Source organism: Oncorhynchus tshawytscha, linkage group LG22, assembly GCF_018296145.1.
Source record: "Oncorhynchus tshawytscha isolate Ot180627B linkage group LG22, Otsh_v2.0, whole genome shotgun sequence".
Classification (NCBI taxonomy): Eukaryota; Metazoa; Chordata; class Actinopteri; order Salmoniformes; family Salmonidae; genus Oncorhynchus; species Oncorhynchus tshawytscha.
Window position 1 is genome coordinate 43,958,694 of NC_056450.1, and position 20,647 is coordinate 43,979,340.

The following is a 20,647-nucleotide window of genomic DNA, read 5'->3' on the forward strand; positions in this document are numbered from 1 at the left end:
CTACTGTCCTGTACAACTGTACTGTACTACTGTGCTGTACTACTGTCCTGTACTACTGTCCTGTACTACTGTACTGTACTACTGTACTACTGTCCTGTACTACTGTCCTGTACTACTGTACTACTGTACTTCTGTCCTGTACTACTGTACTACTGTCCTGTACTACTGTACTACTGTCCTGTACTACTGTACTACTGTCCTGTACTACTGTACTACTGTACTACTGTTCTGTACTACTGTCCTGTACTACTGTGCTGTACTACTGTACTACTGTACTACTGTACTGTACCACTGTCCTGTACTACTGTCCTGTACTACTGTCCTGTACTACTGCACTACTGTCCTGTACTACTGTCCTGTACTACTGTACTACTGTCCTGTACTACTGTACTGTACTACTGTACTGTACTACTGTCCTGTACTACTGTACTGTACTACTGTACTACTGTACTACTGTCCTGTACTACTGTCCTGTACTACTGTACTACTGTACTACTGTCCTGTACTACTGTACTGTACTACTGTCCTGTACTACTGTACTGTACTACTGTACTGTACTACTGTCCTGTTGTGTTATGTTTTTATTTTAAGAGGTAAAGAGGTCACCGGTCACCACAGCGGTGTAGGCAGTATAAAGAGGTCACCACAGCGGTGTAGGCAGCTCAAAGAGGTCACCACAGTGGTTTAGGCAGTATAAAGAGGTCACCACAGCAGTGTGGGCAGTATGAAGAGGTCACCACAGCAGTGTAGGCAGTAGAAAGAGGTCACCACAGCGGTGTAGGCAGTAGAAAGAGGTCACCACAGCGGTGTGGGCAGTATAAAGAGGTCACCACAGCGGTGTGGGCAGTATAAAGAGGTCACCACAGCGGTGTAGGCAGCACCACTGTGCCCGTAATGCCTTAAATGGCTCTTTCACAACGTCTTTGGGTGTGTCCTTAACTACAGCTCGTCACTGGGTGGAGATCTGTTAGAGGTGACGGACACACTTAACTCATGTTTTGTTGCTGATAACATGTCTCTCTCGTACAGGCTCTACTCTGTGTAAGGACCTGAGGTTGTACCTGAGCAAGTGTTTCAGTCCAGGATCCATGGACAGCCAACTGCAGCAGCTGATCAGGGAGAACCTGTACCTCAGAGCCGTCCCCTGTGAGTAGCAATGTGATAACTATAACTACACACACACACACATACGCAGACACACACACACGCACGCACACACGCACACACATGCAGGCACGCACGCACGCAGGCACACACACACACACACACACACACACACACACACACACACACACACACACACACACACACACAGGCACACATCTCTCGCACACATCTCTCTCTCACATCTCTCTCATCTCTCTCTCTCTGTGTTCCTGTCTCTCTCATCTCTCTCTCATCCCCTCCCCCCCACACACACATACACATACACACACACACACACACAGTCCAACAAACATCAAGCAGTCACGCACACAAACACTTACCAAAACACATTTTTATATACTCATGCACTTATAATCAGATGTACTCAATCACAGATGATTACATAGGAAACCAGACCTTGTATCAAAGCTGCGATGCCGTCGTGTTTGACGGAGAGAGAGTTGCCAGGTGAGTGCTGCTCAAAAACAAGATGAAACAAAAACAAAAGTGAAAAGTTCAGTTACTAAACGGGTGAGAGAAGCACATGCACTGTTGCTATGGTAACTGCCGTCAAGCGTCAGGCCAGTAAGATGATTCATCTTGACAGACCGTTGCTTGTTGTTCGGCTGCATCCCAAATGGCACCCTATTCCCTATATATAGTGCACTACTTTAGACCAGGGCCCTATAGAACCCTATTCCCTATATAGTGCACTACTTTAGACCAGAGCCCTATAGAACCCTATTCCCTATATATAGTGCACTACTTTAGACCAGGGCCCTATAGAACCCTATTCCCTATATACTGCACTACTTTAGACCAGAGCCCTATAGAACCCTATTCCCTATATATACTGCACTACTTTAGACCAGAGCCCTATAGAACCCTATTCCCTATATATACTGCACTACTTTAGACCAGAGCCCTATGGCTCTTCCTGAGTCTGAGGGTGGTTTTAACCTTCCTGAGTCTGAGGGTGGTTTTAACCTTCCTGAGTCTGAGGGTGGTTATAACCTTCCTGAGTCTGAGGGTGGTTTTAACCTTCCTGAGTCTGAGGGTGGTTTTAACCTTCCTGAGTCTGAGGGTGGTTTCAGTATTCCTATTTAGAGTCAGGGCAGGCTCAGGGTCAGGGCAGGGTCAGGGCAGGGTCAGGACAGGCTCAGGGGCAGGCTCAGGGTCAGGACAGGCTCAGGGTCAGGGCAGGCTCAGAGGCAGGGCAGGCTCAGGGTCAGGGCAGGCTCAGGGTCAGGGCAGGGTCAGGATAGACTCAGGGTCAGGGCAGGCTCAGGGGCAGGGTCAGGACAGGCTCAGGGGCAGGGCAGGGTCAGGACAGGGTCAGGGCAGGGTCAGGGCATGCTCAGGGTCAGGGCAGGGTCAGGGCAGGGTCAGGGCATGCTCAGGGTCAGGGCAGGCTCAGTGTCAGTGCAGGCTCAGGGTCAGGGCAGGCTCACAGTCAGGGCAGGTTCAGGACAGGCTCAGGGGCAGGCTCAGGGTCAGGACAGGCTCAGTGTCAGGGCAGGCTCAGTGTCAGTGCAGGCTCAGGGGCAGGCTCAGGGTCAGGACAGGGTCAGGGCAGGGTCAGGGCAGGGTCAGGGAAGGCTCAGGGTCAGGGAAAGCAAAAACAGGGCAGAACCAGGAAGCCTTGAACCCAAACTAGAGAGAAAGAAAAACTCAGAAAAACCCACTGGGATGACTTGACAACATGCTCCTCTCTGTCACGTGTGCTCCCTCTCCGGCCTCTAGGTCACCAGACTGCTCGTTAGTGCGCACACCTGTCACCAGCGCTACGCGCATAATGACACTCGCCTGGACTCCATCACCTCCTCGATCACCTGCCCTTTATAATTCTCTCCCTTTGGTTTCTTCCCCAGTCGTCATTGTTGCTGTTTCATGTCGGTGCGCTGTTTGTGTTTATGGTTTTGTTCATTTATTAAATGTATTCACTCCCTGAACTTGCTTCCCGACTCTCAGCGAACATCGTTACAGACTGACGACCCTCAGCGAACATCGTTACAGACTGACGACCCTCAGCGAACATCGTTACAGACTGACGACCCTCAGCGAACATCGTTACAGACTGACGGCTCTCAGCGAACATCGTTACAGACTGACGACCCTCAGCGAACATCGTTACAGACTGACGGCTCTCAGCGAACATCGTTACAGACTGACGGCTCTCAGCGAACATCGTTACAGACTGACGACTCTCAGCGAACATCGTTACAGACTGACGACTCTCAGCGAACATCGTTACAGACTGACGGCTCTCAGCGACCATCGTTACAGACTGACGGCTCTCAGCGAACATCGTTACAGACTGACGGCTCTCGGCGAACATCGTTACAGACTGACGGCTCTCAGCGAACATCGTTACAGACTGACGACTCTCGGCGAACATCGTTACAGACTGACGACTCTCAGCGAACATCGTTACAGACTGACGACTCTCAGCGAACATCGTTACAGACTGACGACCCTCAGCGAACATCGTTACAGACTGACGGCTCTCAGCGAACATCGTTACAGACTGACGACTCTCAGCGAACATCGTTACAGACTGACGGCTCTCAGCGAACATCGTTACAGACTGACGACTCTCAGCGAACATCGTTACAGACTGACGACCCTCAGCGAACATCGTTACAGACTGACGGCTCTCAGCGAACATCGTTACAGACTGACGACTCTCAGCGAACATCGTTACAGACTGACGACTCTCGGCGAACATCGCTACACTCCTGCCCATTTACACATGCTTTCCTCTGTCTGCTGCTGGTTGAGAATAGTTTCAGGTGTGCCTCAGAAATCAATGATATGTCTTCTAAGGTCAAGTACATTTATACCAGATGGAGGCTTGTTTACCCTAACACAGTACATTCCCATTGTAAACAAGTCTCTGCTTGACTAGTGTGTGTGTGTGGTCCACTATAGACTTCCCTTATCCTCCTATCTCCAGGTACGACCAGGCCGCCTCGCCACGAGGAGATATCAGGAGTGGACTACAATTTTGTCTCCATAGAAGAGTTCTTTTCCCTGGATGAGTCTGGAGCCCTATTGGAGAGTGGCAAGTTCAAAGGTAAGAGTGTGTGTTTATTGGCCAGTGGTGGAGTGTGTGTGTTTATTGGCCAGTGGTGGAGTGTGTGTGTTTATTGGTCAGTGGTGGAGTGTGTGTGTTTATTGGTCAGTGGTGGAGTGTGTGTGTTTATTGGCCAGTGGTGGAGTGTGTGTGTTTATTGGTCAGTGGTGGAGTGTGTGTGTTTATTGGCCAGTGGTGGAGTGTGTGTGTTTATTGGCCAGTGGTGGAGTGTGTGTGTTTATTGGCCAGTGGTGTAGTGTGTGTGTTTATTGGCCAGTGGTGGAGTGTGTGTGTTTATTGGTCAGTGGTGGAGTGTGTGTGTTTATTGGCCAGTGGTGGAGTGTGTGTGTTTATTGGTCAGTGGTGGAGTGTGTGTGTTTTATTGGCCAGTGGTGGAGTGTGTGTGTTTATTGGCCAGTGGTGGAGTGTGTGTGTTTATTGGCCAGTGGTGGAGTGTGTGTGTTTATTGGCCAGTGGTGGAGTGTGTGTGTTTATTGGCCAGTGGTGGAGTGTGTGTGTTTATTGGCCAGTGGTGGAGTGTGGGGGGGATAAATGCTGGTAAAAGTCATTTACCAAACGTTTTGATTTTGCGCGAGTGTTTAGCTATCTTTTGCGCTAAAATGCATTGAGAAATAGGGAGCATTACTTTACTATCAAGCATACGTGGTGCTAATAATGATATTTAGGCTACTGATATTTTCCTAATTTGGCCGTGTGTATTTCATTTGAGGTATTTAATTTTTTATTTGTTACTGCGTTCCAACATGTGCTTTTCCGTTTCGTTGTTGTAAACAAAGGCTCTCCACAAATAAAATTGATTGAAAACTTGAATTCTTGCTTTTTTTGTTTTTACATATAGCCTACAGTAACAAACTGTTATTTTGTATTCTAATGGTACCTAAGACCTTCATAAACAAAACCCCATTTTTTTTATTAGATGCCTATATACATTTTTTGAATTGCACTGTTAGAATGTTTCAGTCAGAATGACTGCTCATTAACTTGAAGGGGGAGTCTCTTGATGCCCAGCATTTCTTGTGTTATTTGATTAACAGATTGTTCCTCCTTTCTACCTCCTCCAATCAGGTAACTACTACGGGACGCCCCGCCCAGTCCACATTGGCCCAGACAGCCCACCAATCACGTACCAGGAACACCGGAACGTGCTCCGGAACTTCAGGACGCGCAGCAAGTCGCTTAGCAACCTGGAGAAGGCTGTGGAGGAGGGAGAGAACAGTGAGGAAGACTCTGGTCTGTCAGGTATAGTCACATACAGCTGTCTATAAATGGTGTGTTCGCCTGAACATCGAGGCATCCATCACAGACGAGACACTGAGAACAATCACCAGACTTTAGTTATCTTCTGATGATCTCATTTCTCTCTTTTATAGCTGTAACAAGTATGTGTGTGTTTTCTATCCCAGTTTGCTCCCCAAGCTTAACATTGTTGTCATCTATTTCCCACCAGGTGTCCTTGGAGAGTTCCTCAATGAGCTTGACACCTTGATAAGCTAATTTCCCAATGATCACTCATCGTACCGGGCGACTTTAACCTCCTGGCCTCTGGCCCCTTTTAACCTCACCTTTTCCCAGTCCTATCCCACTGCCAGGCATTATGCTTGACTTCATCTTCACTAGAGGCTGTTCTCCCACTAATCTCACTGCATCCGCCCTCTATTTCTGCTCACTACTTTGTTTCCTTGTCTCTCCATCTCTCCTCCAACCCTAGCCACTCAGCCCCTACCCAGATGGTCATGCACCACCGGAGGTTTCACTCTCTCTCTGTCTCTCTCTCTCTGTCTCTCTCTCTCTCTCTCTCTCTCTCTCTCTCTCTGTCTTTGTCTCTGTCTCTCTCTGTCTCTCTCTCTCTCTCTCTCTCTCCTGTCTCCTGATTCTGCCTCTTTGACCCAACTCTCCTCCCTTTGACTCCCTTCACTGTCCCCTTTCCTCCCGGCCAGCTTCACCTTCCACTCCCTCCTCTCTCCCTCCTCTCTCTCTCCTCTCTCCCTCCTCTCTCCCTCCTCACTCCCTCCTCTCTCAGTCCTCACTCCCTTTGGTTAAATGTAGTGCACTATACAGGACCCATAGGGATCTGGTTAAATGTAGTGCACTATACAGGACCCATAGGGATCTGATTAAATGTAGTGCACTATACAGGACCCATAGGGATCTGGTTAAATGTAGTGCACTATACAGGACCCATAGGGATCTGGTTAAATGTAGTGCACTATACAGGACCCATAGGGATCTGGTTAAATGTAGTGCATCCATAGGACCCATAGGGATCTGGTTAAATGTAGTGCACTATACAGGACCCATAGGGCTCTGGTTAAATGTAGTGCACTATACAGGACCCATAGGGCTCTGGTTAAATGTAGTGCACTATATAGGACCCATAGTGCTCTGGTTAAATGTAGTGCACTATACAGGACTCATAGGGATCTGGTTAAATGTAGTGCACTATACAGGACCCATAGGGCTCTGGTTAAATGTAGTGCACTATACAGGACCCATAGGGATCTGGTTAAATGTAGTGCACTATACAGGACCCATAGGGATCTGGTTAAATGTAGTGTAGGATCTGGCCAGCTCCACCTTCCACTCCCTCCTCTCTCACACAGAACTACCCTACGCCTCTCTCTCCAGAATACATCCAGCAAATAGTGAGCTCCGGCCGCCCAACAACCTGCCCACTCGACCCTATCCCCTCCTCCTTTCTCCAGACCCTCTCCCATTCTTCACTTCCCTCATCAACTCATCCCTGACCCCTGGCTGAGTCCCCTCTGACTTCAAGTTGGCCAGGGTCGCTCCCTTCCTCAAGAAACCAACACGCGAGCCCGCTGACATCAAAAACAACCTTTCTTTGATTTCCAAAACACTTTGGCGTGCTCTCTTTGACAAACTTTCTCACGATTTGTCTCAGAATGATCTTCTGGACCCTAACAAGTCAGTCTTCAAGACGAGTCACTCAACCAAGACTGCTCTTCTCTGTGTCACAGAGGATCTCCGCTCTACCAAATCTGACTCTCTCTCCTCTGTTCTCATCCTCCTAGATCTATCTGCTGCCTTCAACACTGTGAACCATCAGATCCTCCTCTCCACCCTCTCAGGGCTGGGTGTCTCAGACTCTATCAGATCCTCCTCTCCACCCTCTCAGGGCTGGGAGTCTCAGGCTCCGCCTCCTCTCCACCCTCTCAGGGCTGGGTGTCTCAGACTCTATCAGCTCCTCCTCTCCACCCTCTCAGGGCTGGGTGTCTCAGACTCTATCAGATCCTCCTCTCCACCCTCTCAGGGCTGGGTGTCTCAGACTCTATCAGATCCTCCTCTCCACCCTCTCAGGGCTGGGTGTCTCAGACTCTATCAGATCCTCCTCTCCACCCTCTCAGGGCTGGGTGTCTCAGACTCTATCAGATCCTCCTCTCCACCCTCTCAGGGCTGGGTGTCTCAGACTCTACCTCCTCTCCATCCTCTCAGGGCTGGGTGTCTCAGACTCTATCAGATCCTCCTCTCCACCCTCTCAGGGCTGGGTGTCTCAGACTCTATCAGATCCTCCTCTCCACCCTCTCAGGGCTGGGTGTCTCAGACTCTACCTCCTCTCCATCCTCTCAGGGCTGGGTGTCTCAGACTCTATCAGATCCTCCTCTCCACCCTCTCAGGGCTGGGTGTCTCAGACTCTATCAGATCCTCCTCTCCACCCTCTCAGGGCTGGGTGTCTCAGACTCTATCAGATCCTCCTCTCCACCCTCTCAGGGCTGGGAGTCTCAGGCTCCGCCTCCTCTCCACCCTCTCAGGGCTGGGTGTCTCAGGCTCCGCCTCCTCTCCACCCTCTCAGGGCTGGGTGTCTCAGGCTCCGCCTCCTCTCCACCCTCTCAGGGCTGGGTGTCTCAGACTCTATCAGATCCTCCTCTCCACCCTCTCAGGGCTGGGTGTCTCAGGCTCCGCCTCCTCTCCACCCTCTCAGGGCTGGGTGTCTCAGACTCTATCAGATCCTCCTCTCCACCCTCTCAGGGCTGGGTGTCTCAGACTCTATCAGATCCTCCTCTCCACCCTCTCAGGGCTGGGTGTCTCAGGCTCCGCCTCCTCTCCACCCTCTCAGGGCTGGGTGTCTCAGACTCTATCAGATCCTCCTCTCCACCCTCTCAGGGCTGGGTGTCTCAGACTCTATCAGATCCTCCTCTCCACCCTCTCAGGGCTGGGAGTCTCAGGCTCCGCCTCCTCTCCACCCTCTCAGGGCTGGGTGTCTCAGACTCTATCAGATCCTCCTCTCCACCCTCTCAGGGCTGGGTGTCTCAGACTCTATCAGATCCTCCTCTCCACCCTCTCAGGGCTGGGTGTCTCAGACTCTATCAGATCCTCCTCTCCACCCTCTCAGGGCTGGGTGTCTCAGACTCTATCAGATCCTCCTCTCCACCCTCTCAGGGCTGGGTGTCTCAGACTCTATCAGATCCTCCTCTCCACCCTCTCAGGGCTGGGTGTCTCAGACTCTATCAGATCCTCGTCTCCACCCTCTCAGGGCTGGGTGTCTCAGACTCTATCAGATCCTCCTCTCCACCCTCTCAGGGCTGAGTGTCTCAGACTCAGCACACTCCTGGTGGCGTGGATAGTATCTGTACCACGTATTGTCACTGGCGTCCCGCTCTCCTCTCCTCTCTATAGAGACCAAGTCACTGGTCATATCCTCACATGGTCTCTCCTATGCATCTCTGTGTGCCTGTCAGATATCTCAGCTTGGATTTTGACCCTTCCACCCAGGGAAGGCCTGCCCAGTCCAAGACCACTCAATCTCGGTTGACAACTACACAGTGTCCCCCTCCCAGTGTGCAAAGAAACTTGGCGTGACCCTGGACAACACCCTGTCATTCTGTGCAAACAGAACTGTGCAAACAACAACCGTACCTCACACAGGAAGCAGAACATCCATAGAGTATGACTTTTCCACACACAGGAAGGAGGTCCTAATCCAGGCATTGGTCATATTTTTATTTATTCTTTTATTTAACTAGGCAAATCAGTTAAGAACACATTCTTATTTTCAATGACGGCCTGGGAACAGTGGGTTAACTGGTCTAGGAACAGTGGGTTAACTGGTCTAGGAACAGTGGGTTAACTGGTCTAGGAACAGTGGGTTAACTGGTCTAGGAACAGTGGGTTAACTACCTGTTCAGGGTCAAAACGACAGATTTGTACCTTGTCAGCTCGGGGATTCGTTCTTGCAACCTTTCGGTTACTAGTCCGAAGCTCTAACCACTAGGCTACCCTATCTGGACTACTGTTGGCAAGATTCCTCCTAAAGTCAGGACAACAGAGTCCCTACCCGTCTTCCTGACAATGTCTGAAATTCTGTCTTTGAAGAAAATATTTAAGGAACTCACGATGTCGAAATCAGTAGGCAAGCAGCAAAAATAATCTGAAACAGAGACCGAACATAAACATAGTTTATTAGACAGGTTCAAGTTCCTCCTCTCCTCTTCTCCCATCGTCGTGAACAGGACACTGAGGATGTGATATTCAGACCAAGAGCAGAGTTGAGACATGGGAAGGGATCTATCCTCAGGATAAAGACTGAGCCTACGTCACAAATGTCAGCCTGTTCCCTATATAGTGTACTACTTTTCACCAGGACCCATAGGGATCTGATTAAATGTAGTGCACTATACAGGACCCATAGGGATCTGGTTAAATGTAGTGCACTATACAGGACCCATAGGGATCTGGTTAAATGTAGTGTACTATACAGGACCCATAGGGATCTGATTAAATGTAGTGCACTATACAGGACCCATAGGGATCTGGTTAAATGTAGTGCACTATACAGGACCCATAGGGATCTGGTTAAATGTAGTGTACTATACAGGACTCATAGGGATCTGATTAAATGTAGTGCACTATACAGGACCCATAGGGATCTGGTTAAATGTAGTGCACTATACAGGACCCATAGGGATCTGGTTAAATGTAGTGCACTATACAGGACCCATAGGGATCTGATTAAATGTAGTGCACTATACAGGACTCATAGGGATCTGATTAAATGTAGTGCACTATACAGGACCCATAGGGATCTGGTTAAATGTAGTGTACTATACAGGACCCATAGGGATCTGATTAAATGTAGTGTACTATTTAGGACCCATAGGGCTCTGGTTAAAAGTAGTGTACTATTTAGCTCTGATTAAAAGTATTCCCCTAATTTGGGAATAGGCTGAAATTTGGGATAAACATTGACTAAAGACAGACATCTGTTTACATCTGGGCCCTTGATTGGAGCTTACAGCGGCCAGAGTTAAAAGGCTATTTCAAGGCTGTGTGTGTGTGTGTGTTTTGTCTTCGCAGCGGGGTCAGTAGGTGCCAGCAGTGCCCCGCCCACAGCCAAATCTCTTAGCCAATCGTGGGAAGGCAGGGATGGCGTCGGAGAGGAGAACGGAGGGAACGGCATCGCCACACGAGGCGGAGTGACACTGCCAGAGAACTGGGAGCTGGCCTTCAGTAACTCAGGAGAGGCTTACTACATAGAGTGAGTAGAGACAGGAGAGAGAGAGGACTGGGAGCTGGCCTTCAGTAACTCAGGAGAGGCTTACTACATAGAGTGAGTAGAGACAGGAGAGAGAGAGGACTGGGAGCTGGCCTTCAGTAACTCAGGAGAGGCTTACTACATAGAGTGAGTAGAGACAGGAGAGAGAGAGGACTGGGAGCTGGCCTTCAGTAACTCAGGAGAGGCTTACTACATAGAGTGAGTAGAGACAGGAGAGAGAGAGAACTGGGAGCTGGCCTTCAGTAACTCAGGAGAGGCTTACTACATAGAGTGAGTAGAGACAGGAGAGAGAGAGGACTGGGAGCTGGCCTTCAGTAACTCAGGAGAGGCTTACTACATAGAGTGAGTAGAGACAGGAGAGAGAGAGGACTGGGAGCTGGCCTTCAGTAACTCAGGAGAGGCTTACTACATAGAGTGAGTAGAGACAGGAGAGAGAGAGAGAGAGGAGAGAGGAGAGAGAGAGAGGAGAGAGGAGAGAGAGAGAGGAGAGCGAGGAGAGAGTTTTACTACCTAGAGTAGAGACAGGAGAGAGAGAGAACTGGGAGCTGGCCTTCAGTAACTCAGGAGAGGCTTACTACATAGAGTGAGTAGAGACAGGAGAGAGAGAGAGAGAGGAGAGAGGAGAGAGAGAGAGGAGAGCGAGGAGAGAGTTTTACTACCTAGAGTAGAGACAGGAGAGAGAGAGAACTGGGAGCTGGCCTTCAGCAACTCAGGAGAGGCTTACTACATAGAGTGAGTAGAGACAGGAGAGAGAGAGAGAGAGAGAGGAGAGAGGAGAGAGAGAGAGAGGAGAGAGAGAGAGGAGAGAGAGAGAGGAGAGAGAGAGAGAACTGGGAGCTGGCCTTCAGTAACTCAGGAGAGGCTTACTACATAGAGTAGAGACAGGAGAGAGAGGAGAGAGAGAGAGAGTTTTACTACATCGAGTAGAGACAGGAAGGAGAGAGAGGAGAGAGAGAGGAGAGAGAGGAGAGTTATACTACATAGAGAGAGGAGAGTTATACTACATAGAGTTTAGAGAGAATATAACTTTACTACATAGAGTGGTTGGAGAGTGTAGAGCTTATGATGATTAGGTTGGTGGTGATAATGATGATGATGGTGGAGGGGGTGATCTCTTCCTCCCCTCAGTCACATCTCTAAGACAACCAGCTGGCTGGACCCCAGAGATCAGAGCAGGGAGATCCTCAGCGAGACAGACAGTGAGTCTACCTACCTTATCCTCCTCTGTTTCCCCTGTCAGCTCTCAAATTCATCTCTTGACATTATTAGAAATATAATTTACTCTCTCCCCCTATATCTCCCTTTCCTACCCGTACTCCCCATCCTCTCCCTCCTACCCCCTCTCTCTCCCCCTATATCTCCCTCCTTCTCATCCCCTGACATACTGCCTCTCATCTCCCTTTGTCTCTCTCATGTTTTGTCGTGTGTTGTCTAACACTGAGACAGCATTCAGTTCTACTGAAATGGAGTCGTGAATTAGAGATATATTTTCATATTGTCGTCTGCTCGTGGTAAAAATATGTCTGTTAGTCATGAGACTACATATTTTCATCATTGAACTGCAGAGGGCGCCAGAGAATCAGTTGTTAAACCTGTTCAGAGACAGCCGCCGTGCGGTAGCTCTGTCTTGTCTGTTGTGTGAATACACATGGACAGTCTATCATAGATATAGCGAGAAGTCGCCTGGCCTGTGCAATCTGAGAGACGTCTGGAGAAACCAGGACTGATTTGACTATAATGGGACTTGCCCTGGGTAAATAAAAGACAAATAAATAGGATCCTTACAACAGGAAACTAATGGTCTGTGTCCCTGTCCCCTGCCAGTACCTGCTTTCACGGACCAGCCAGCAGAGCTGAGTGGTTACTCCATCCACACCCGTCTGTCTAAAGGGCTGCAGGGGTTCGGCTTCAACATAGTGGGAGGAAGCAGGCAGAGAGAGTTTCTCCAGGTCTACAGCGTTACACCAGGAGGACCACCCGCTCTCAACACAGGTAGCATTAACACAGGTAGCATTAACACAGGTAGAATTAACACAGGTAGGTATAACACAGGTAGCATTAACACAGGTAGCATTGACACAGGTAGCATTAACACAGGTGGAATTAACACAGGTAGCATTAACACAGGTAGGTTTAACACAGGTAGATTTAACACAGGTAGCATTAACACAGGTAGCATTAACACAGGTAGAATTAACACAGGTAGGATTAACACAGGTAGCATTAACACAGGTAGAATTAACACAGGTAGAATTAACACAGGTAGCATTAACACAGGTAGCATTAACACAGGTAGATTCAACACAGGTAGCATTAACACAGGTAGCATTAACACAGGTAGCATTAACACAGGTAGAATTAACACAGGTAGGATTAACACAGGTAGAATTAACACAGGTAGATTTAACACAGGTAAGATTAACACAGGTAGAATTAACACAGGTAGAATCAACACAGGTAGCATTAACACAGGTAGGATTAACACAGGTAGCATTAACACAGTTAGGATTAACACAGGTAGAATTAACACAGGTAGAATTTACACAGGTAGCATTAACACAGGTAGGATTAACACATGTAGCATTAACACAGGTAGGATTAACACAGGTAGCATTAACACAGGTAGATTTAACACATGTAGGATTAACACATGTAGGATTAACACAGGTAGGATAGACACATGTAGGATTAACACATGTAGGATTAACACAGGTAAGGTTAACATATGTAGGATTAACACAGGTAGGGCAATCACAGGTAGGATTAACACAGGTAGGATTAACACAGGTAGGATTAACACAGGTATGTTTAACACAGGTATGTTTAACACAGGTAGGATGAACACAGGTAGGATTAACACAGGTATGACTAACACAGGTAGGATTAACACAGGTAGGACTAACACAGGTAGGATTAACACAGGTAGGACTATCACAGGTAGTATTAACACAGGTAGCATTAACACAGGTAGGATTAACACAGGTAGGACTAACACAGGTAGGATTAACACAGGTAGGACTATCACAGGTATTATTAACACAGGTAGGATTAACACAGGTAGAATTAACACAGGTAGCATTAACACAGGTAGCATTAACACAGGTAGCATTAACACAGGTAGGATTAACACAGGTAGGACTAACACAGGTAGTATTAACACAGGTATTATTAACACAGGTAGGATTAACACAGGTAGCATTAACACATGTAGGATTAACACAGGTAGGATTAACACAGGTAGGATTAACACAAGTAGGTTTAACACAGGTAGTATTAACACAGGTATTATTAACACAGGTAGGATTAACACAGGTAGGACTAACACAGGTAGGATTAACACAGGTAGGATAAACACAGGTAGTATTAACACAGGTATTATTAACACAGGTACACTCACCACAGGTAGCATAACCTCAAGCTAGTCATACATAACAGTGGTTATTGAGTTGTTGTTATTTCTGAAGGCCTGTACTTCTGAGACTGAGAGAAGATTTGAAGGGAGTTGAAGATTTGAAGGGAAGATTTGAAGGGAGTTGAAGATTTGAAGGGGGTTGAAGGTTTGAAGGGGGTTGAAGGTTTGAAGGGGGTTGAAGATTTGAAGGGGTTTGAAAATTTGAAGGGGGTTGAAGATTTGAAGTGACCTGAACATGGAAGGGAGGATAAAAGATAAAAACAAGCCTGTTTCTAGTCTCTCTGTTATATCCTCTATCTGTCCTTTCATTGCCCTTTTCTCTTTCTCGATCTCTATCTCTCTCCTTTCATTGCTTTCTCCTCTCTCACCCACTCTCTCCCTCCCTCTCTCTCTGCGGCCCAAATTATGTGTGATTGTGAAGTTCTCTCTTGAACATAATCTCCAGAAGGGTATAAATACACAGAGCAGAAATAGAAACGCAACAATTTCACTGAGTTACAGTTCGTCTAAGGAAATCTGTCAATTCAAATCAATTCATTAATCTCTGGAATTTCACATGACTGGGTAGATTGTGTGTTTGGATTTCAGCTCATGAAACGTGGGACGAACACTTTACATGTGTTCATATAGTTTTTCGGTATTCAATTATTTTTTCTGATTCATTAAGAAATCTGCATTTAGATACCTGTATGTGTTTTTGGTTGTTGAGTCAATTAGACCATGCCAATTTCAAGCTTTTCTTTAAAAAATAAAACATTGTTTCAGAATATTTAGGTAAATTCGCTGGCTAACTCCTTGATCCTGCATTATAGTGGTATACCCTTCCCATCTACACCTAATCCTAATCCTGCTCTGTAGTGGTATACCCTTCCCATCTACACCTAATCCTAATCCTGCTCTGTAGTGGTATACCCTTCCCATCTACACCTAATCCTAATCCTGCTCTGTAGTGGTATACCCTTCCCATCTACACCTAATCCTAATCCTGCATTATAGTGGTATACCCTTCCCATCTATACCTAATCCTAATCCTGCATTATAGTGGTATACCCTTCCCATCTACACCTAATCCTAATCCTGCTCTGTAGTGGTATACCCTTCCCATCTACACCTAATCCTAATCCTGCATTATAGTGGTATACCCTTCCCATCTACACCTAATCCTAATCCTGCATTATAGTGGTATACCCTTCCCATCTACACCTAATCCTAATCCTGCTCTGTAGTGGTATACCCTTCCAATCTACACCTAATCCTAATCCTGCTCTGTAGTGGTATACCCTTCCAATCTACACCTAATCCTAATCCTGCATTATAGTGGTATACCCTTCCCATCTACACCTAATCCTAATCCTGCATTATAGTGGTATACCCTTCCCATCTACACCTAATCCTAATCCTGCTCTGTAGTGGTATACCCTTCCAATCTACACCTAATCATAATCCTGCATTATAGTGGTATACCCTTCCCATCTACACCTAATCCTAATCCTGCTCTGCGGGCCCTAGAATATAATCGCACTGACACACACGCACACACGCACACGCACGCACACACACACACACACGCACGCACACGCACACGCACACGCACACACACACACATGCTATCACCTTTCATACAAATGTGGTGCAATAAGCCCCTACTGGCAGCTACAGTCATCCTATATTCACTCAATGATACTGAAGGCACACTACACACTGAAAGTATCTATTGTAGTGGATGCTATAACACATGATCTATTATCTATTGTAGTGTATGATATAACACATTATCTATTGTAGTGGATGCTATAACACATGATCTATTATCTATTGTAGTGTATGATATACACATTATCTATTGTAGTGTATGATATACACATTATCTATTATCTATTGTAGTGTATGATATACACATTATCTATTGTAGTGGATGCTATAACACATGATCTATTATCTATTGTAGTGTATGATATACACATTATCTATTGTAGTGGATGCTATAACACATGATCTATTATCTATTGTAGTGTATGATATACACATTATCTATTGTAGTGGATGCTATAACACATGATCTATTATCTATTGTAGTGTATGATATAACACATTATCTATTGTAGTGGATGCTATAACACATGATCTATTATCTATTGTAGTGTATGATATACACATTATCTATTGTAGTGTATGATATACACATTATCTATTGTAGTGTATGATATACACATTATCTATTGTAGTGTATGATATACACATTATCTATTGTAGTGTATGATATACCACATTATCTATTGTAGTGTATGATATACCACATTATCTATTATCTATTGTAGTGTATGATATACACATTATCTATTGTAGTGTATGATATACACATTATCTATTGTAGTGTATGATATACACATTATCTATTGTAGTGTATGATATACCACATTATCTATTGTAGTATATGATATACCACATTATCTATTGTAGTGTACGATATACCACATTATCTATTGTAGTGTATGATATACACATTATCTATTGTAGTGTATGATATACCACATTATCTATTGTAGTGTATGATATACACATTATCTATTGTAGTGTATGATATACCACATTATCTATTGTAGTGTATGATATACACATTATCTATTGTAGTGTATGATATACACATTATCTATTGTAGTGTATGATATACACATTATCTATTGTAGTGTATGATATACACATTATCTATTGTAGTGTATGATATACCACATTATCTATTGTAGTATATGATATACCACATTATCTATTGTAGTGTACGATATACCACATTATCTATTGTAGTGTATGATATACACATTATCTATTGTAGTGTATGATATACCACATGATCTATTGTAGTAGATGATATAACACATTATCTATTATCTATTGTAGTGGATGATATAACACATTATCTATTGTAGTGTATGATATAACATATAACACATTATCTATTGTAGTGTATGATATAACACATTATCTATTATAGTGTATGATATAACATATAACACATTATCTATTATAGTGTATGATATAACATATAACATATTATCTATTGTAGTGTATGATATAACATATTATCTATTATAGTGTATGATATAACACATTATCTATTATAGTGTATGATATAACATATAACACATTATCTATTATAGTGTGTGATATAACATATAACATATTATCTATTGTAGTGTTTGATATAACACATGATCCATTATCTCTCTCTCTGTGTCTCCCTCTCTCTCTCTCTCTCTCTCTGTGTCTCTCTGTGTCTCTCTGTGTCTCTCTCTCTCTCTCTCTCTCTCTCTCTGTTCTCCAGCTGATATCCTGGTCTACATCAATGACAGCTGTGTCCTGGGTCTCTCTCATAAAGAGGTGGTAGAGATGTTGAAGTCTGTCCCCATGGGTCACAGTGTGGACGTTGTGTTACGGAGAGGCTATCCCATGCTCTACAACCCAGACGGCTGTCCCAAACAACCCCTGACCTCCTCCCCCTCCTCCTCTCCTCTGGAACCCCTCAGCGCTGCAGCCACTCCTCCCTCCACAGCCCAGTCCCTTTCCTGTCCCAGCCCTGCTGAGCCCCCCCACACCCACCCCCCCGGCCTGGCTAACCTCAATCGGACCCTGTCTCATCACAACGGCAACTATTTCAGAGTGGCGGGAAACTCGGGGTCAGGGCTGGACGCTAACGGAAACGTGGCTCCCCCCTCCTACCCGCTGTCTAACGGTGTCCCGGGCTCTTCTGCCAGCTCAGCCTGTACTCCCTCCTCCTCTCACAGTAGAGGCATCCCCCCTCCTCCCCCTCCTGAATCAACCTCCGCGTCCACCAGCCAGAGTGACTCAGAGGCCTTGGGTGGATGGACACAAAGGTAACTAACCCTAAATAACTAAGTGACCAACTAACTAACTAACCCTAACTAACCAATTGCCAAGATGGACTGAGTTCACAGCTGATGATCCTGGCCATGTTTGTTTAATCTCCACCCGGCACAGCTAGAAGAGTTCTGGCCACCCCTCATAGCCTGGTTCTTCTCCACCCGGCACAGCTAGAAGAGTTCTGGCCACCCCTCAGAGTCTGGTTCCTCTCTAGGTTTCTTCCTAGGTTTTGGCCTTTCTAGGGAGTTTTTCCTAGCCACCGTGCTTCTACTCCTGCATTGCTTGCTGTTTGGGGTTTTAGGCTGGGTTTCTGCACAGCACTTTGAGATATCAGCTGATGTTAGCTGATGTTAGAAGGGCTATATAAATTGATTTGATGATATGAGAGAAAAGTGCTGCCTATGGTTCGAACACAAAGTGCAACAGCTAATCAGATCAGATGTGCAGTTCACAGTTCTTAGTTTCCTGTGTGTGTGTATATCAGTCGGGTACAGAATATCATAAAGGCCTCTCTTCCTCCTCTTCCTCCTCTTCCCTCTCAGATGGTCTCTGATGCGCTACAATGGTAACTCCCTCCCCACCTCCTCCTCCATGGTCCACCATCGGAGTGACCTCTCCACCTCCACCCTGCCCATCTCCCTGTCCAAGCTGCCCCTGTCCCAGCCGGAGGTGGGCACCGCCACCACTCCTGGTGCCCCCTGCCAGCGGCCTCGCATGCCCCAGACGTCCCTCATGGCCGGCCCGCCTACGGAGGTCCCCCCTTGCGGCTTCAACGGCTGCCCCGCAAGCGCCCACCCCCGGGTGAGCCACAGCCCGACCAGCGAGGGTGTACCTGTAGGGTCTGGAGGAGGGGAGCTGCTCCCTGTGCCCCTGGGGAGGAGTGAGGGGGGCGGGATGGGGTTCAGTGTGACGGCGGGGGGGAAGGGGGGGCAGCTGGCCCTGGTGAAGAGGGTCTGGGACAGAAGGCAGTGCTCCTCCCTGCAGACAGGGGATGCTATAGTGAAGATCGATGGAGCTGACGTGCAGAGTCTCAGCTTCGCTCAGGTACAGTAGGACTGGCTTCGGAGACAGCTCTACGGTTACAGACCGTCATTTGGTTTGGTTATGAGGTTGATTGTCATTTATTTCAGCAACCCTCAATAGTAATCATCAATCTCTTGAGTAAGTTTATTCTGACAACATTGAGTAATCTTATTGGCATTTGGAATGACACAGAAAGACAGAAGAGCTGTAAGGTTTACTAGATGACAGAAGAGCTTCAAGGTTTACTAGATGACAGAAGAGCTTCAAGGTTTACTAGATGACAGGAGAGCTTCAAGGTTTACTAGATGACAGGAGAGCTTCAAGGTTTACTAGATGACAGGAAGTTGTAAGGTTTACTAGATCACAGGAAGTTGTAAGGTTTACTAGATGACAGGAGAGCTTTAAGGTTTACTAGATGACAGGAGAGCTGTAAGGTTTACTAGATGACAGGAGAGCTTCAAGGTTTACTAGATGACAGGAGAGCTGTAAGGTTTACTAGATGACAGGAGAGCTTCAAGGTTTACTAGATGACAGGAGAGCTTCAAGGTTTACTAGATGACAGGAGAGCTGTAAGGTTTACTAGATGACAGGAGAGCTGTAAGGTTTACTAGATGACAGGAGAGCTGTAAGGTTTACTAGATGACAGGAGAGCTGTAAGGTTTACTAGATGACAGGAGAGCTTCAAGGTTTACTAGATGACAGGAGAGCTGTAAGGTTTACTAGATGACAGAAGAGCTTCAAGGTTTACTAGATGACAGAAGAGCTTCAAGGTTTACTAGATGACAGAAGAGCTTCAAGGTTTACTAGATGACAGGAGAGCTTCAAGGTTTACTAGATGACAGGAGAGCTGTAAGGTTTACTAGATGACAGAAGAGCTTCAAGGTTTACTAGATGACAGAAGAGCTTCAAGGTTTACTAGATGACAGGAGAGCTTCAAGGTTTACTAGATGACAGGAGAGCTTCAAGGTTTACTAGATGACAGGAGAGCTGTAAGGTTTACTAGATGACAGAAGAGCTGTAAGGTTTACTAGATGACAGGAAGTTGTAAGGTTTACTAGATGACAGGAGAGCTTCAAGGTTTACTAGATGACAGGAGAGCTGTAAGGTTTACTAGATGACAGAAGAGCTGTAAGGTTTACTAGATGACAGAAGAGCTTCAAGGTTTACTAGATGACAGGAGAGCTTCAAGGTTTACTAGATGACAGGAAGTTGTAAGGTTTACTAGATGACAGGAAGTTGTAAGGTTTACTAGATGACAGGAAGTTGTAAGGTTTACTAGATGACAGGAGAGCTTCAAGGTTTACTAGATGACAGGAAGTTGTAAGGTTTACTAGATGACAGGAAGTTGTAAGGTTTACTAGATGACAGGAAGTTGTAAGGTTTACTAGATGACAGGAGAGCTGTAAGGTTTACTAGATGACAGGAGAGCTTCAAGGTTTACTAGATGACAGGAGAGCTTCAAGGTTTACTAGATGACAGGAGAGCTTCAAGGTTTACTAGATGACAGGAGAGCTGTAAGGTTTACTAGATGACAGGAAGTTGTAAGGTTTACTAGATGACAGAAGAGCTTCAAGGTTTACTA

General features: G+C 46.3%; 1 protein-coding gene across 1 annotated transcript in view; it reads left to right on the forward strand.

Annotated features, from left to right (window-relative positions):
• LOC112239557 (membrane-associated guanylate kinase, WW and PDZ domain-containing protein 3) overlaps positions 1-20,647 on the forward strand; it is an 80,792-nt gene that overhangs the window by 25,071 nt on the left and 35,074 nt on the right. Inside the window, exons 3-10 of the mRNA XM_042303594.1 lie at positions 1,030-1,146; positions 4,103-4,222; positions 5,309-5,482; positions 10,556-10,736; positions 11,883-11,953; positions 12,579-12,746; positions 17,486-18,035; positions 18,585-19,086. Of these exons, the coding sequence (XP_042159528.1) occupies positions 1,030-1,146; positions 4,103-4,222; positions 5,309-5,482; positions 10,556-10,736; positions 11,883-11,953; positions 12,579-12,746; positions 17,486-18,035; positions 18,585-19,086 (1,883 nt within the window). The remainder of the gene's footprint in view (positions 1-1,029; positions 1,147-4,102; positions 4,223-5,308; positions 5,483-10,555; positions 10,737-11,882; positions 11,954-12,578; positions 12,747-17,485; positions 18,036-18,584; positions 19,087-20,647) is intronic.